We start from the raw sequence: 17,265 nt of genomic DNA, 5'->3' as shown, positions 1-17,265 counted from the left end.
AGAAAAGCAGAGGTCATAACTGCTTCACCCCAATATGTCTTCGGCAGTCCAGCATGCTCGATCATACATCTTGCGCATTCCACCAGCGTCCTGTTCATGCGCTCGGCCACTCCGTTAAGCTGTGGGGTATAAGGCGGTGTGAACTTTTGCTCGATACCTCGCCGCTTACAGAACTTGGCCATTTCACCTGAAGTGTACTCGCCACCATTATCGCAGCGAAGAGCTTTAACGACGTTGCCAGTCTGAGTTTCAGCAAACGCAACAAACTCAGCAAATTTGTCAGCAACTTCTGACTTGTTCTTCAGCAGAAATACTGTGGTAAAGTGCGAGTACTCGTCCGTGAAAGTGACAAAGTACCGCTTGCCGCTAAAAGTCGTTGACTGCATAGGTCCGCACACATCGCTGTGAATAACTTCCAACATTTTCTTTGCACGATGAGGCGACTTTGGCATAAATCTCACTCGCGTTTGTTTGCCTAGTGCACAACTATCGCACAGCTCCCACTGCTTGATCGACGCAAGATCAATGCCAACACCATAGTTTCTTTTGACGATAGTGTCAAGACCACTATATCCAATGTGCCCAAGCCGAAGGTGCCAGAGGTACGAGTTAGTGTCCCCATGACATCCCGACGAGCTTGTCACATTGGCTTCGTCAGTACTGACAGGCGTCATGAATAGCCCTTTGCCCTCTCGAGCTCCAAGCTTCAACTGCATTCCTTTGGCCTTGACAAAAAAGCCATCGCTTTCAAACGTGACTGGTCCAACATCCTTTGTAAAGCGTCCAACGGAGAAAAGGTTGCGCGATAACTTCGGTATGTGCCATACCCCGCGAAGCTTACCCTTTTTAATTCCTTGAGGCGTCTTCATAGACATTACAATGTCACCAGTCCCGATCGCCTGAACAACACCGTCGTCGGCCAGACGAACATCCACCGGAGAAATATCCTTGTACTTCATCATATATTCTTTCGAAAAAGTCATGTGCTGCGTAGCACCCGAGTCGACCAGCCATGCGCAACTCGACTTCGAGGTTCCTGAATTACCACCAGCTGAAAACAGAAAATTGCCAGAGTCGTCTTCACTCTGCGCGATGTTTGCACGCTGTGCTGGTCGTTGCCGATCAGCATTGTCACGAATTCGCACCGGGCACTTGGCGATCCAATGCCCGTGCTCTCCACAATAATGGCACGCACTGCCAGCCTTAGCAGGCGGTTGACGTCCCTTGCGCCGTCCGTTGTCCGTAGTCATAAACGCTTGTCCTTGCCCGTGCGCGGCTCCATCGACGCCGCCACCTTGTTCCTTGCGTTTCATATCTTCATGCATAAGCCGAGACGTCACGAGCTCCCACGACAAAGAGTCGGATCTTGACTCCAACGCCGTAATCAGGAACGCGTATGACTCGCTAAGACTTGCAAGAAGCGTGATAACGAGATCATCCTCGCTGACCGGAGCGCCGACTGCGTCCAGCTGTTCCGCCAATGTCTTGATCTTGTTGATGTGCTGAAGCACGTCATCACCTTCGTCCATCATCGTCGTGAAAAAGCGTCGACGTAAGATCCCTCTTTTCACCACCTTTCTAACAGAAACCCCGTGACATTCACATTAAAAATAAACAGAGCTGCTTTGCTAAAAAGTGTTCATAATCACTATGGTGCGAGCGTCTTTTGGATCAGCTTATCAGGTGCAGCAATTAGCTTCTTCGATGTGCAGGACATTACTTGCGATGCTTTCTGATTATTTGTTTTTAGCACCCTCATATCGTACTTAAGGTTTCCTTCTGGCTTTCTCTTGTGTTCTGCCGCTTAAGAGTGCGGAAGTGACGGGGGGAAGCGTAGGAGGAAGAGAGAAGCACCGCTGAGGGAGAAAGGAAGCAGTTGAACCATCACCTGATCGGCGAGCGCTAACCATGAATCCGGATCTCATGAATGTGCTGAGCATGCGTCAAAAAGAGATGTCTTACCACCAACTCGCTCTCGCTGGCCGCCTCGCGCCCGTAGTCGCTAACCCGCTCAAGTCGCCAGTACTACAATCTCAAGAGTCCGTGCTCGGTCTACAGAAAGCGACTTATGAGCAGTTTGGCTTTACGTGGCGCTGGATTGTCGAGGTGGCAACCCACTTTGCGCTACAGCGCCAAACGGCGCATTTTGCTAATCAATATGCCCAAGTTTTGCTGCGGCGCCGTGCTGCTGCTTCCCTACATGAAAATTTCACGTTTGGTCATGGAAGTGACGTGCGTCATATGCAGAAGCAGCTGCGTGTTCTTGGCCTCTCGTGTGTCTTTATGGCGGCTAAGATTGAGGAAGTGCATCCACCGAAAGCGGCTGAGTTTATGGCTTTTTTGGCCGAACGTGGGTGTGTTCAACTGGCAGCGGAAGATCTTGCACGTCTTGAAGTGGACTATGTTGTGGTAAGTCATAATGCAGAGAGGAATTGCAGACCGGAAAGGTTAATGATGGTCGCCTGCTTGCCGACAGATGACTCACAAGCTCTTGTTGCTTTTACATGAATAATATCAGGAGCTACAGTGGAATTTACACCCTACGACGCCGTATGCGTGGCTTCTATTCATGGTTGCGGGCGGATCGGCCGACCTGCGTCCACTCGACACCATGGGCGACTTTGTTAATCCAGCGCGCAACGCTTCCGGCACCAAGGAGTTGTTTGTCAACGCCATTCGTCTGGTAGACATTGCCCTGCTTGACTATCAAGCCATAGAATATTGGCCTAGTGTCCTGGCTGGAGCTGCTTTGCTGCTTGTAGACCCGGCGCTGGACTTTATGTTTGTGGCGCAGTTCCTCCAGTTGGATCCCAACGTGCTCTGGGAGTGCAAGTCGTGGCTCTATGCCATGGCGTATGGAGTATGTGATTTAGAGGCGGCGAGCACGCATGCGAAGGACCGCTGGATCAAGGTGCCAACGGAGGAGCTTTTGTTTATTCAATCGCAGGTTGTCGTTCCTAGTCACTTGGCGTGCGGTCTTTTGGGCTCGGACAACTTACTGAATCTCTATTCTGCTGGCATGAACACTCCGCTTGGAAAGGGATATGGCCTGGATACATGCCCGTCGCCGTGTTCTCCCAGCGACAATTATGCCATGGTGGCGACAGCTTTAGCGTGTATGTGCAAGGGCAGTTACCACACGTGCAGTGGAGGAGAGACGCCGGGTCCTCGTGTTTACCACTTTAAGTACGGCTGGCAGGAAATTGAAACGGGACTAATGACAGAGCCATACTTTGGAAACCTATACGAGCAGCACATGCAGTACCCGTAGCTGTAAAAGAGGTTGAGAAATGGTGCTAAAATGAAGCGATATGCTCGTCACCTTGATCGAAAAATAATTCGCTAGAAAAAGGGTTGGAAATGACGCAGAAAGCAACACAAGAGTTGGAAAGGATGTAGCAGTTCAAAAGTGCCGAGCTAAACAACGACGTGAGCTTGGGGATGACATATGACCGGAGCAATAATAGGAAGAGCACTCAAATATCATTTTTCTTTTTATGATAGTTTGAATCCCGAAGTGGTATTGAACATTTTGGATTTAAATATTCAATCTCATTTTTTTAAAAAAAGCTAAAAAGTCCGTCTTATTTCTACTTGGTTTTGCTATCAAAAAGTGGCATCGACTCAGCAGAAAGTTTCGTGAAGTTATAAGCCTAGATTGACTGATATTATGCGACGGCAGTCACCTCATGCGTTGATGACTGCCGGCAGAAACGCCACAGGAACTTGAAGCTTTGGGCGCTTTCTGGCCCAAAAGGCGGTTTGTTTACTCAAAACTCGCTTTGGGAGCAGCACACCAGTCCAGGCTGCAGCGTTAAGCTTCATCTGCGATCGACGTGCACGTTCAGCTTTCTCCTCTGCCATTCGGCGCTCCCGCTCTTCGCGCAGTAATACTGATTCAGCCATCTCAAGTTTCTGCAATTTTCGACGACTTCGAATCTCCGCTTCCCGCAAAGCGTCGTCAGTAGCTGCAACAGCAGTACGACGTCTCTTCTCCGTACGCGCCATTTCCTCATCGCGTCGAGCACGCTTCCGTCGCTTTTCCTCGGCTTTTCGCTCTTGTTTATTCATACGCTCCATGTTCGGTCTGCTCGGCATGAGTTGTAACTTTACTCGCGTTGCTTCCGAGGAAGTTGCATCCTCGGATGAGCCACGTGCACCACCAACAACAATTGTACCCACTACGGAAGTTGATGTGGCATTATTTCTTGTTAATGACGCACACTTGTCCAGCGTTTTAACAAACGTACTGCTGCCTACAGATTCCTCTGCACGGCTCTTTTGATCAGACTGATGATGAGATTCTGCTTCTGACGTAGGCTGATGAGATTTTTGCATTTTGCTTTCAAGGTCATCGCTTCGCTTGCGCTTGGGGTCATTCAAGCGTTCCTTTCGCAATAAATTTCGTCGCCGCGTCTTTTCAGTGACCTCTAACGTCACATCTCCCCACAAATCATCTACTACACTCAGCATGTGTGCTGCCGCGGAATACACGCTCCATTCTGCGCGCTCCTTGTCCGCCCGATTATAGCTTATAGCATTCTCAAAGGTCAGTCGCACGTCTCGAATAAAGTCGCCGTGCATCTTGTACTCAAATGCAGCTAGTTTCTCGGCGATCGTTGAAAGATCCATAGGCGTTTTGACAACTTCAAAGTAATCCGGCGATAAAGCGGGAAACAACACGCGGACAGGCTTACGAAATGGCCAGCAATTCTTGTCAAACTTCTGGCTGTTCAACGCCCGAAGCAGCTTTTGACACTCCTTGGCTTTAAACTCAACCGAAACAGTGCTTACAAACTCTGCGCGTTCACTTCGTAATTGATTGCGCTTTGCAAGACTTTGCTCGCCGAATGCTTCGAGCGATGAAACAATCTGCAGCTCTGCACACAGCGAGTCGAAGTACCACAATAAATGTGCCGACATTTTCCGCACCTGAATTGAAGCCTGGTCATCGGCACAATTGAATGTGATAGCATTCTGGAAAATGAGTCGGCCCTTACACAGAAAATCGGCTTGAGTGAGCGCATGCGCATGCAGCAGCTCGCGCAAAGTGCGCAGGTCCATGGGATTCGAAACTAAGGTTTTGTATTCCGTTGCAAGGTGGGGAAAAATCTCCAGAAGTGGATGATTAAAGTGAAGCTTCGCCACTTGCTCAATCTTACCCAAACGATTCAGTACGCGGTCACATGCCGTTTCCCACGATTTTAAATTTGATTTCTTGTGCTTTTTGCTCTTCTTGCTAGATACCGAGCTCGTCGTAACGTGGGGTTCTACCATACCTCTCTTTGAGGCAACTGCTGCTGAGCCAAGGGCATGAACTGTAGGCGGAAGCGCAGCAAGAGCCGCGGACGGATTAGCGACAGTAGCTATAGCGGGTGGCAGGGCTAAAGCAGTAGAATTCTTTTCTGTTGGCAATCCCAGTTCCTGTAAGGCAAATGATACATTCATCATAAGATAGAAAGTCACAGCAATAGCAGGATTCGGGACGAACCTGAGGAGCAGTCAACTTGCTTCGTTCCTTCTTCTCCTTCTTATCGCGCTTTTTTTCTTTGTCTTTCTTCTTCTTCTCCTTTTTAATTTTTTTCTCTTTTCTACGCTTCTCCTTTAGCTCCTTTCGAAGCCGCTTTGACATTTCGGGGGTAAGGTTCGATAAATCACGGCTATCAGAGGGCAGCTCTTTGCTCGCAACCGATGAAGAGGTCTCGGTAATTAATGTTCGTACCATATCTAAAGGTTTTGTTGAGATGATTGCTGCCGGTGCCACCGTATTTACTTGCTTAAGTATTTCAGGAGCTCTTAAAAACTCGCGAGCAATGGTGCTGCTGGCATTAGCTGCTGCAGGTATCGACAACTGCTTTTTGGACGGAGAAGGTGCAGGTAATTTTTCTACAGGCTTGTGAAGGACCCCAACCTTAGTGTGTGCTTTAGCTACAAGTGACCTCGAAGGCTCTTCTGGTAACTTCAGCTGCAATGAATTTAAAGAGGTTGGGACGACTGCAGCCTGCGTTGCATTAGTCGACGACTGTATAAGAATGTTAGCCATACCGTCAAGCGGACCAAGCTTCTCATTGTAAAGCTCCACGAAGTAGTTGCGCAAAATAGTAGCCATCGCTCGAATATCAGCCCCTTCCACTGGATCGCTATTATACTTGTGGCAATTGGAAAAGATCAAATGAACATCCGCACTGAATTCGTCAACACTCCCGTAGCGATCACTTTTCAATTTACGCTCAATTTTGGCAAAATCCATCGGCTCGGAAACGATCGATAAATAATCCGAATACTTTGTGGTGTCGACAGCAGTCAAAAAAGGACCAGCCGTTTTCACCGAAACTCCACCAAAGCCTTCCATTTTGTGCGCACGCAATTGCTTCATAATTCCAAGACATAAATCTTTTTCAGGTAACCCAGTGCCTGTATCGCGGGATCTGGACAACTTCGACGACTTCGACGACTTCGACGACTTCAGATACTTCGAAGACTTGGACAACTTTGACGACATAGAGGGATACGGCTTGGATGAAGGCTGCTTCTTGCTTATCTCATGCTCAATTTCGGCCGTAGAAACGGATGACGATAGTGAAGAAGAGGTATCTGAAGCTGATTTGGCCTTAAATAACGCGGGCACATGCGGTCGTTGCTTGTCTTTTGACGCTGCATTGCTGCCGCTTAAATTTATAAAAATAGTGCTTTGCGAACGTAAAAGACGAAGCAAAGTCTCTGCAGACTCGCAGTAAGTCTGTCCTTGGGGATCCGACTGCCAGTAGGAGATACAATTGTCGAAAACAAGCTTCATCCCTGCAATAAATTCAGACATGTTTTTGTACACCCCCAAGTGCAACTTCGACGATACCGTGCCAATATCCATTGGCGCTTTCACCACTTCGTAATAATTGTATGGAATTTGATCCGGAGAATCGTAGTACGACTCAATCGGGTACTTAAACCACTGTGCTGTCTCCTGTCCCGCTGTTCTATGAGCAAGAATCTCGTGAATAATTTGATGGCATTTCCAACGATCTGGAACACCAGGCCAGGAGCCTCCAATCTTCATGAATTGACTCTCAAACAGCTTCAAAAGAGTTACGGCGTGATTTCGCATAATTTTGCTTAAAATCACATCGCTGTTGTAAACAAAACAGTTCGAGAAAATCAAACGCATGTCATAAGCAAATGCATCCATCGTGGCATAGCTTCCACGATGAAGCTTTTTCTGTACGCCATATAGATGCATGCGATTGGGTACTTTCACGCGATAGTCTGGAAAGTGGCTCAAATCAACTGGCTGCAAAAACGGGGCTGCCGGACTAATGTTCCCCTCTTTGTACTTGATCAATTTCATCAGCACGGAAAGACACGCTGTGACTTTTCCATCGGTCATTCTTGCTAAACTTACTTCCTGCTGCAACATCAAAGCAGAGCTTGAAGGAAGACTTGGTGGTGGTACAGGAGCCTTAAGAATGGATACAGACATAGCCTTATCGTTTAAAGAAGACGCAATGCTACGGTCAAGCTCGCTTTGATGATACTTCTTCTTCCTCTCGCCAGTACTGGAGCTACCATGACGGTGTTCCCTATCTCGATCCCTGCTCTTTTGTTTACTTTTCTTGGACTTTTTTTCCTTCTTGCTGTGTTTATGCTTTTGTTTTCTGCCGTCTTCTCCGTCTGATCGAGAGCGATGGCGATGGCTACTGTGGTGGCTGCTGCTGCTGCTCTGGTGGTTGTGGGACGGCGACAAATTTGAAATGACCGCACCTTCCCCATCCACCCTTGTCGCATCACCACATTCAGCCTTTCTCTTTTCTTCCTTCGCCTCACGATGCGCCGCCTTGGCCGCGTCATCGGCTCGAAATACGTTCTCAATGGCTTTTGCATACGCTGTTTCGAAAACTCGGCGTAAATGCTGCGCCGCTGCGTAGACAGAACCCTTTACATCCTGATCGTCCTTGTTATACAAAAGGGCATTTTGAAACACAAGACGCACATCCCGTGCAAATTTTTCATGTGATTTAAAGCGACAGCGTGAGGGTTTGATCCCTAAATTCTTCTTAATTGTGCCGAGATCCATAGGCTTCTTGATGACTTTGTCGTATCCTGGAATGTTCACAGGCATCATAAACACCCACGACCAGCTTTCCTGAACGCGCGAATTCGTCAAAAGGTCTAGCAGCCGCACGCATTCAGAGTGCGCTGCCTCCGAAATCATGGTTACCCAGAGGGGACAAGTGCGCTCTCAAGGGCTTAATTGGCATACTTAACCAAAACTCCATTTTCATCCAATCCGTGTATAGTATTTCTAAACATCATTAGAAGACAACAATGGCTTCTGGAGGGAGTGAGCGCTTGTCGAGCGGAGACTTTAAGAAGAAGCGCGAGATTGAGGAGGCGCGGAAAAATGGCATACTGCCACCGGAGCAGGATGCAGAAGGAAACCTGATTAATCCACACAATCCTGAATTCATTAGCAAGCGACCGTGGTATCTAGGCGACTCGGGGCCGTCGCTGAATCACCAGACATTGCAACACCAGGCGCGCTTGCTATCCATAAACGAGGCCGACGAGCTTTATATTAAGGGAAGAAAAGCACAATCATTGATAACTGGAATAGCGCGGAAGCGCAAATGGCGTAAGGGCGCGTGCAAGAACTGCGGAGCCATGAGCCACAAGACCAACGAGTGCGTCGAGCGGCCGCGTAAAATTGGCGCCTGGAAGACAAATATGGATCTCAAAAAGGATGAAGTTGTTGTAGACGTTCGTTCTGAAAAATTTGGAAAGCTTACCTTCGATGCCAAGCGCGACCAGTGGCTAGGCTACGACCCGAAGGACCACTTGAAAACTGTCGAGCGATACGAAAAGATTGACGCCGCTCGCAAGAAGCTGCGTGCCGATGAAATCAATAAAAAGCTTAAGGAGTCCGCCGATAAAAATAAGGAGAAGAAGGTGCGAAACAAGGGTCAGAACAGAGAGGGCGATTTGTCGAATTCAGACTCGGGCTCGGACTATGAATCAGACATGGAGTCAGAGGACGAAGAGTTTCGTGATCACGATGAAGGGACGATGTTTACCGAGCGTGTTGCGCGGCAGGGAGGTGTTGGTGGTGCTCAGATGAAGACAACAGTTCGAAATTTGCGTATTCGAGAGGACACAGCCAAGTACCTCCGCAATCTCAACCCGAACTCTGCCTATTATGACCCGAAAACGCGCTCGATGCGCGACAATCCTAATCCAGAGCTAAACCCAGAAGACACGACGTTTGTTGGTGACAATATGACCCGTTTTACGGGCGATGCACAAAAGCTAGCGTCTGCTCAGCTCTTTGCTTGGGAAGCTTACTCCAAGGGTACTGATATTCACCCTCTCGCAAATCCCTCACAAGCTGAATTTTTGAAGAAGCAGTACGAAGAACGAAAAGCTCTTTTAGAAAAAGAAAAGAGCAGCAAGATTCTTGAAAAATATGGTGGCCAGGAACACCTGGAAGCGCCGCCTAAGGAGCTCTTGTTGGCGCAAACCGAGCACTATGTTGAGTACTCCCGCGATGGCCATGTTGTTAAAGGTCGTGAGCGAGCATCTGCGCGGTCCAAGTATGTCGAAGATTCTTTTGAGAACAATCATACACAAATTTGGGGATCTTGGTTTGATCGGACTGCCATGTTGTGGGGGTATGCGTGCTGTCACTCTAAGGTCCGCAAGTCATATTGTACTGGCGAAGCTGGGATCCAGGCGGCTGATGAATCTTACATTGCAAACTCAGAGCGACCAATGCTTAATGTATCTGAACAAGTTGAACCGAAGAAGGCCGACGAAAGTGGTATTATCAGGAAGCGCAGCGAAATGTACGGCGAAAACATTGCGCCGGAGTTGGATGAAAAGAAATTGAAGCAAGCCATAAAAAAAGCAGTGAAGGAGAAAAAGAAGCAGTTGGAACAAAATGACAAGCAACATCGCAAATACAATTCGATGGGCAATTTCGAGGTAAATGCCGAGGAAATGGAGGCTTACAAGCTGCTGAAATCACGCGATGATGACCCTATGAGAAATGTTCAAGACAATGACGAATTACTTGATGTAGAGGAAAGTGGCAAAGGAAAACGTTTAAGGCGATAATACTGATGCTAAGTTTGCCAGTGTGAGAACCGAGAATGATGGTGGACCTCAGGTGCGGCATTGTCTCTATGGGAAAAGCTGATCTAATAGCTGAATGGTTTCTTCCGGACTTTTGACCGAATGGCCAATTATACGCTCATTCGTATAAATCTCGTAGTCGTTGCCACCCTGTCAGTTAGAGCCAAGTCCTATTAGGGATGATATTAGTTGAATTGCAACAATTAACCCACCTTGTGGGTTTTATCACCAAAAAAGTGGATTTTGTCGTAGTCTTTTGCGTCCAGGTAACGCAGACAGAATGTCTTGTCCCAACCCTGCAATAAGTGAAAAAAAATTTACAATTAGCAACGTCTAAAGTTTAAAAATCATTGAAAACAATTTACCATCGGAAAGACGTCAAACGAAATCTACAAAGAGACAAGGAAGTTTTAATAGCAGGTCAAAACTTAATTAAGTGTATATCGTACCTGACCCCCTATGGAAAATGTCAGATCGTATTCGGAAAATTCAGCACGAAGTTTCTCGACAAAAGTCTCGCGGATTTTGTAGATAGAGTCGTATTTTTCAAATTCGTCGCGCTCTTTCTGCGAGCAGTTGCGGCCAACGGGCGATACGTTAATCATACCCATTCGAAACTCCACGAAGGTACCGCGCTTCACGGGAATGTCCAGCTCTGCGATGTAGCGCAGGCAAAAGTTTACCAATTTATTAATTTGCAGATTCGTGTATTTGCTTTTCAGGTCCTAAAGACAGAAGTACACTATTTAGGCAATAGCGACCTCAATTTGCAGCAATGGTAGTCACGCACCGTCTCGCCGACTAGTTGTCCGTTGTGGTAGGCTACAAGACCATTTTCTGAGAAGCTATAGTCAAAATTGTTGATTACTGCATCATATAATTATCAACTACGAAAACAGAGAGTCTGTAGCATTTATATGCACCATCGTCGCCGAGCTGTTCCTTCTGCTTTATTAAATCGGAGCCACCCACGACACCAATTGTAATGCTCTCGCGAAGCTTCTTCAGACGCGAAAACATCGCGGGTGTTGCAGTCTTACGCGCGACTGTGAGCGTGCCATCCACATCGAAGAGGGCAATGATGCGAGGATTTCGAGGGGTCATATTGGCCACTCACGAATAACTCCTAGTTTCGAACATCACAGTAAAAAAAATGTTTGATGTGCTAATCAATTTTCACAAATTGTGTCTTTTACAGCTACAGTATAATGCTTTTTGTGATTTTGACAATTTTGTGAGCGCTAAAATGCCTCGACGGAGACGAAATAAATTATATTTTTATATTTTATTTAAACGTGTCACTTAATAATCAATAGAAGTTTCTTGTAGGAAGAAGCCGAAATTTATTCGATTCGCTACGGCTGTAGATGACCGAAAGTGTAGGCGGGCGCTTTTAAAGCTGCCTCGCACTACCTTTAAGCACAGCAAGAAAGCAATTTGTCCGTCTTCTCTCACGTGCAGTGAGGTAGTTAGTGGGCGCTTAACGCGACCTCACACAACGGACTTGTACCTTAGAACAAGTGTCGTCGCGAAAGCGGTTATCCGTCTCTGCGCTCTTGTTATTTAAGTCGTTTTGGACTGATTCATATTTAATGAAATTAAATACAAAACCTTATTAATTAATGAATAGATGCCATCTTTGTAAATGTGCATTCTTACGTGGCGAGCGTATTGTTCCGAATACCTCTGCTCGTCGATGACGCTAGACGTCATTCCTTTCAATGTAAATGTCCCAATATACATCGCATACACAAGGGGTGGGTCGCTTTGTGATCCTCCTAGAGGCAGGACATATTACTTTATATGAAGTAATTGGCTTCCCGTTAAGTGTACTTAACGGGCTTGAAACACTAGGCACTTTAGCCCGTTATCCCCTCCCTGTATTAAAACTAATTACATTTTGTTAGATCGTCAACGAAAGGATAGAGGGACAGCGAGCCACTTACGTCGCGCCGCTTGAGTCCACTCAGCCACTCCTTTAGCGATCAGTGTGTGCACCTACTCGGGTGACATCACACGGCGCTTAACATGCCACTTTAGAAGGGCAAAGCTGATGGGTCGTCTGCCAATAGACCCAAACAACCTAACACGAAGCGCACGATCGCGATAATACGCCACCGCCGCCTGGTGTCTCAATTACAACACCGACAGCTTCTGCTGTCGCGCTGTTTACTTGGCTCAATGATCCATCCCACTTTCGTAGTGAGGATGAAGTTCTGTCGCTCATTGTTGACTACAATGAGTCCACATAGCTGCCATCACCTTATATATAAGCACAGCGAGCTAATTGAGAAGGGTGATGGCGCTATAATGCCCATCCAAATTACACTCATTGCTATCAACGTGGAGACGCCTTTTGTTGCGAAGGCGAACCTGCCTGACGTCTTCAAGGCAACTGTTTCGTTGTAGCGGGGCTACCTCGCTCCTAAAGTCAGAGGAAGACTTTCAGACTCAGAGAGTCACTTAGTTCTATTGAACTAATGGGTTTAACAACTCAGGGAGTCGTACAAGCTAATAAAGCTTAAGGAATCCTAGCTCAAGGGATTCAGGGATTCGTAGAACCAAGTGGCAACTAGTGCCCAAGAGGACATACCTAAGAAAGGCTTCTATCTCTTACAGATCAATGCGCAAGCCTTGAGAAGGCACTTAACGCTTTAAGATCAAAAGGGGGACTGAACTTTATTTAAATCTAAAAACATTACCCTTATCTGACGCGTTTACGTGATCAAGCCCGTGGGGCTTCGGTGGCCTCCATGAGGGAAATTTCGATCGTATTGTTTCCAAACGAAACAAGGACTGAAAAACGAAGTCTCATTTGAGAACTGGGTTCACCGGGCCCGCAAACTCCGTAATATCTGGAATATCAGAGAGCCTGCGGATAGAGGTGATGTTCGTTTGGAACGGAAGCTTCGCTTCGACTTCGCCAAGCTTAAGGCCAAAGGCCAGTTACGTTCGGCATTTATGCCACAAAACGAAGAAAGGCCTAGCCGATGTTTCAGTGCTTCGGTTGACCGTACAACGAAGGATCGAAGCCGCACTGAGGCTTTAGATTCACCTAATCCCATGTTTAGTGGTGGGAAGCGTCGTTTGACGCGAGTTGACCTGAGCTTGGCGCTCAAAAACGTCAACGGCGTACGGGCAATCTTGCCGAAGAGGTACCTCGAACTCCCAAGAGTTTTCAGAAGAGGGGTACCCTAGCCACTTCACGAGATACTGGTATTGACCCTCACGATATCGTCGCTTTAAAAGTTTCTCCACATGAAACTGAAGGTTCCCCGGCGCATCAAGCAGCGCGGGAGGGGACCGAAATTTCGGCGGAAGCATTTGATGCTCTACGGCACGAGGTGCAACTTCTTCGTGAGGTCCTTGCTCGGGTTGAGAGCTCTTTTGAGGCGGTTCGGAACCGTCTTTCGACGCTGGAGCGTCAGCAGCCTCGTTTAGAGGGCCATTTGGATATCCTGGTGAGGATGCAACAATCTTCGGCACGACCGCCTGCCTCGGCGCAAGTTCCTTCAAGTCCACGTGGGAAGGGTCCCGATATGGCTTAAGCAAGCCAACGTAAAACACTGGGTGTGTACGCAGCTTGCTGGAAAGGTTAAGCGTATAAGCAAGGCCCTTCTTGGCCACGACCGTAAATGGCCCAATAAAGCGCGGGCGCAATTTGGTCTTGAAGACCGCGGAAACCAATTTGGTAGGTAGGTTTTTAGCGTTTAGTAAAACTCGGTTTCCGACCATATAAGAATTAATACAGCTTCTGCCTTTGGCATCTGCTTGTTCTTTTTGTTTGTCTTGGCTATCAGCCATCGTATCCCTTACATGTCTGAAGACACTTAATCGCGTCGCTAGAAACTCGCTTACTTGTTTCCGAACGGTAACAGGGCTGATATCAGCAAGCCTATCGGCCAATTCTCCCCCACCAAGCCCTGAACCACGCAGTGGTATCGTTAATGGAACGCGCGGGTGGGTAAGACCGTTTACGTAGAACGAAGTATATCCTGTAGAGGCATGAACAGCGTTATTTGACGCAAACTCCACTACTGGGAGCATTGAGCTCCAGCGCTTTGGTGTCTGAGCACATTCGCTGCGTAAAACGTCTTCATTGACGTGATTGACACGTTCAGTTTGACCATCGGTTTGCGGATGGTCCGCAGTGGACATATCCAATCTGGTGCCAAGCACTCGGAAAATTGATTTCCAGAATTTACCTGTGAAACGGGGATCCCGATCAGAGACAATTGCCACTGTCAAACCATGTTGTTGAAACACGCGATCGATAAACAGCTTAGCTGTACCCTCTCCATTAATTGAATCCGGCACGGCCGCTAAGTGAGCCATTTTGCTCAAACGGTCAACAAAGACCACTATACCGGAATTACCGGCTGAATCTTTCGGTAGCCCAAAAATAAAATTCATACTAATGGACTCCCAGCATCCTATGGGGACGGCAAGACTCGCCAGTGGCGCAGCAGCATGTGCCGAGGGTTTAACCCGTTGGCACGTTTCGCATATGTGCTGACCCATTTATAAAGTTTGGGCCACCAATAACTCTGGCTTATAGAGCCGTAGGTCTTTTCTCTACCGAGATGACCACCAAGGACAGTATCGTGTGCTCATAGAGGATGAAGTACTTCAAATCCTCATCATGAGGAATAACGACACGCGGAGGGTCCGTAGTGTCCGTGCAATAAAGCAATAGTTTGTTATCGATAGAAAATCGATGTAACGTTGCACGCAAACGTGCCGGCAATTTAAATAACGAATCCGAGTTCTTTAAAGCTCGTAGCAGAGCTACACACTGTTCGTCCTTGGCGTACACCTATGCCGAAAGGAATAGGTTACGAGATTGTCGTTAAATGAGAAAGCTCATAATCCGGCCTGCGTTATCACGTATCGGCCAAAGAATTCCGCTTGCCGGGTTTATACTTCACCTCGAAGATGTATTCCGCATATAAGGATAGCCATCGGGCCATTCTCTGTGAGAGATGGGGCGACTTAGTCGCCGTGCGTAATGACGCGTGATCTGTACAAATCACAAACGGCTTAGAGCCGAGCAGATGAACTCTGAATTTGACGAGAGCATACTTCATTGCAAGGAACTCTTTGTCATGAACTGGGTAATTCTTTTCCGCAGCTTTAAGCTATCTAGACTCGAATGCAATAACACGTTCATGCCCCTCAACATCTGTTTGTAACAGAGCACTGCCAATGGCAAAATCTGATGCGTCACAGACGACACTGAAAGAACAATTCGGGTTTGGCAGTGCCAGAAACGGGGCATGGATAAGACTATCCTTAACTGCTCGAAAAGCATTATTTTCGGTGCTAGTCCAGCACCTTTCTGTATTTTTTTTAAAGAGATTAGATAATGGCCTAGCCATATCAGCGTAATTTTCGCTATATTTGTGTAAATAATTGGCGAGACCAACCACTTTCGCAAATCCTTTTTGGTTTTTAGGAATCGCCAATTTACTATGGCTTTTACCTTAGCGTGATCCGCTCTTAGGCCTCGCTTTCCAATGAATTATCCTAATAAAAGAATCTCGTCGGCGCCAAAAATGCATTTAGATGCATTGGCATACAATTTGTTTGTGCGCATGCACTCGAGCACTGCTCGCAAATGGTCTAAATGGTTTTCCATATCCGACCGACCATGCTCCGCACGACTATGGACAAAAATGTCATTGAAATAAGTCTGTGCATAACCTCGATGAGGGCGAAACAGTTGCGTCACTAGACGATTAAATGTTGCCGGGGCGTTGGAAAGCCCTTGTGGCATAACCAGCCACTCCCATAACATGCCGCTTGGGGCGCTAACCGCTGTAAGCGGGATATCACTAGCTCGCATGAGCAATTGGTAATAACCATCGACTAAGTCCAACGCACGTACATTGTACACCCACCATATTGTTCTGAAGAACATCCTTTCTAGAAATGGGGGTTTGTGCTGGTATTGTGGCAGCATTAAGCATATTATAAGCATGTACAATGCGCCATTTACCATTTGGTTTTTTGGCACAAATTGTCGGTGTCGAATGAGGAAATGTGCTCTCTCGTACCATTCCAGCCTTGTGCTTAGCACGGAGAATTTGTCAATGACGTCACACTGCTCCTTCGGTAAAGGTCATTGTCTTGTGACACAGTATTTGGTTCCCGGAACTAAGTCAATTTCATGACGAACACCTCTACCCGGAGGTAAAAACAGATGGCGGGTTATTACATACCACATCTTGGAATTCCTTAATTAAGGAATAAAAGGGGTCCGTAAAATCTTAAGGGATCGATGACCCATTTCGCGCACTAAGTGCAGCTTCTGTGTCATCCAGGACAGCTTCGTCTAGAAGTGACGATGAGTTTAACTCAACCATAGGTCGAATGACCACCATTTCAGATAAGTCACTAGCTTTTAAGGCTCGACCGCATTCATCAATAGACATTTCGTCTAGCTCTAAAGGAGCATGTAACGAGGGGATTGCCGCAAGGCTAACTTCCCCCTCAATGTTACCGGTTACGCCATTTACAAGCGTATGTACATGCTCACTCGTATGACTTTGTGAGGGTATACACGCTTCGTGTCCATCCTGTCTTGGAATGGAGACAATACGCCTCTTAGAGGCCGGGACATTCACGTCCCCGGGTTTTCCAGTCTGTATTGGTTCTATACAAGACATGGTGTCTAATTTGACATCCGACAAGGAGTTAGGTAATTCAACTTCCTTATCCAGCGAACGTTTACATGTCGCTTCACGTGCATTAGGAGGGTTTGACCCAAACTGCCCTGGCGAACCGCCAATAGCGTCACTATTGACACTCAGTATGGTGCCACCTCGGCCGACCACACTCGGTGGACCTAGACGTGCCACTCGACGTATTTCAGGGATATTGCACCCTTGATGATTTGGCCTTAGGCCAACAATGCTTTCAGCATTTAGTGAATCGTTATTATAACGAGTGTCACTCGACGGATTACGTGCCGTTCCACTGATTTTTGCTGAGTCGGGCTCAGAATTAATGATTTAACACTAGAGTTTATTAACTTAGACATGCCAATGTCTAAAACACTGACAGACTCATTCAATGATCCGCGCCAATAGCGCTTTTGTTGCCTAGCAAAGGTGGGTTCATGACTCTCCAAAACTTTGCTAG

At 47.2% G+C, this 17,265-nt stretch overlaps 4 protein-coding genes across 4 annotated transcripts; 2 read left to right on the top strand and 2 right to left on the bottom strand.

The window, feature by feature from the left end:
- Window positions 1-1,908: 1,908 nt before the first annotated feature.
- Window positions 1,909-3,271, top strand: CCR75_003382 (uncharacterized protein; the record flags this gene model as incomplete). Its single annotated transcript, XM_067961478.1, has 2 exons — window positions 1,909-2,409; window positions 2,519-3,271. The coding sequence occupies 2 exons, from the start codon at window positions 1,909-1,911 to the stop codon at window positions 3,269-3,271; spliced, it is 1,254 nt and encodes a 417-aa protein (XP_067816234.1).
- A 416-nt stretch (window positions 3,272-3,687) lies between these two features.
- On the bottom strand, window positions 3,688-8,206 carry CCR75_003383 (uncharacterized protein; the record flags this gene model as incomplete). The annotated part of the gene is made up of 2 exons (XM_067961479.1): window positions 3,688-5,424; window positions 5,492-8,206. The coding sequence occupies 2 exons, from the start codon at window positions 8,204-8,206 to the stop codon at window positions 3,688-3,690; spliced, it is 4,452 nt and encodes a 1,483-aa protein (XP_067816590.1).
- Window positions 8,207-8,319: 113 nt separating this feature from the next.
- CCR75_003384 (uncharacterized protein) lies at window positions 8,320-10,104 on the top strand (the record flags this gene model as incomplete). Its single annotated transcript, XM_067961480.1, has 1 exon — window positions 8,320-10,104. One exon carries the CDS (start codon window positions 8,320-8,322, stop codon window positions 10,102-10,104), a length of 1,785 nt encoding a protein of 594 aa, XP_067816600.1.
- On the bottom strand, window positions 8,387-11,417 carry CCR75_003385 (uncharacterized protein). The gene is made up of 6 exons (XM_067961481.1): window positions 11,046-11,417; window positions 10,913-10,989; window positions 10,572-10,847; window positions 10,488-10,511; window positions 10,335-10,418; window positions 8,387-10,272 (listed from the first exon to the last, which is right to left on the bottom strand). The coding sequence occupies exons 1-6, from the start codon at window positions 11,224-11,226 to the stop codon at window positions 10,171-10,173; spliced, it is 744 nt and encodes a 247-aa protein (XP_067816599.1). The 5' UTR covers window positions 11,227-11,417; the 3' UTR covers window positions 8,387-10,170.
- Window positions 11,418-17,265: the final 5,848 nt, after the last annotated feature.

Source organism: Bremia lactucae, assembly GCF_004359215.1.
Source record: "Bremia lactucae strain SF5 chromosome Unknown BlacSF5_NotPlaced_178_SHOA01000114.1_533860bp, whole genome shotgun sequence".
NCBI lineage: Eukaryota > Oomycota > Peronosporomycetes > Peronosporales > Peronosporaceae > Bremia > Bremia lactucae.
Note: the sequence above shows the minus strand (reverse complement) of the source record. Positions and strands in the feature narration are given on the sequence as shown.

Bases quoted from the DNA above. Each gene is read 5' to 3' on its own strand.
- CCR75_003385 (XM_067961481.1), bottom strand. From the start codon at position 11,226: ATGACCCCTCGAAATCCTCGCATCATTGCCCTCTTCGATGTGGATGGC. The intron at 10,990-11,045 runs GTGCATATAAAT...TATATGATGCAG, and splicing joins GGAACAGCTCGGCGACGATG to TAATCAACAATTTTGACTAT. The intron at 10,419-10,487 runs GTAAATTGTTTT...CACTTATTGCAG, and splicing joins CGTTTGACGTCTTTCCGATG to GGTTGGGACAAGACATTCTG.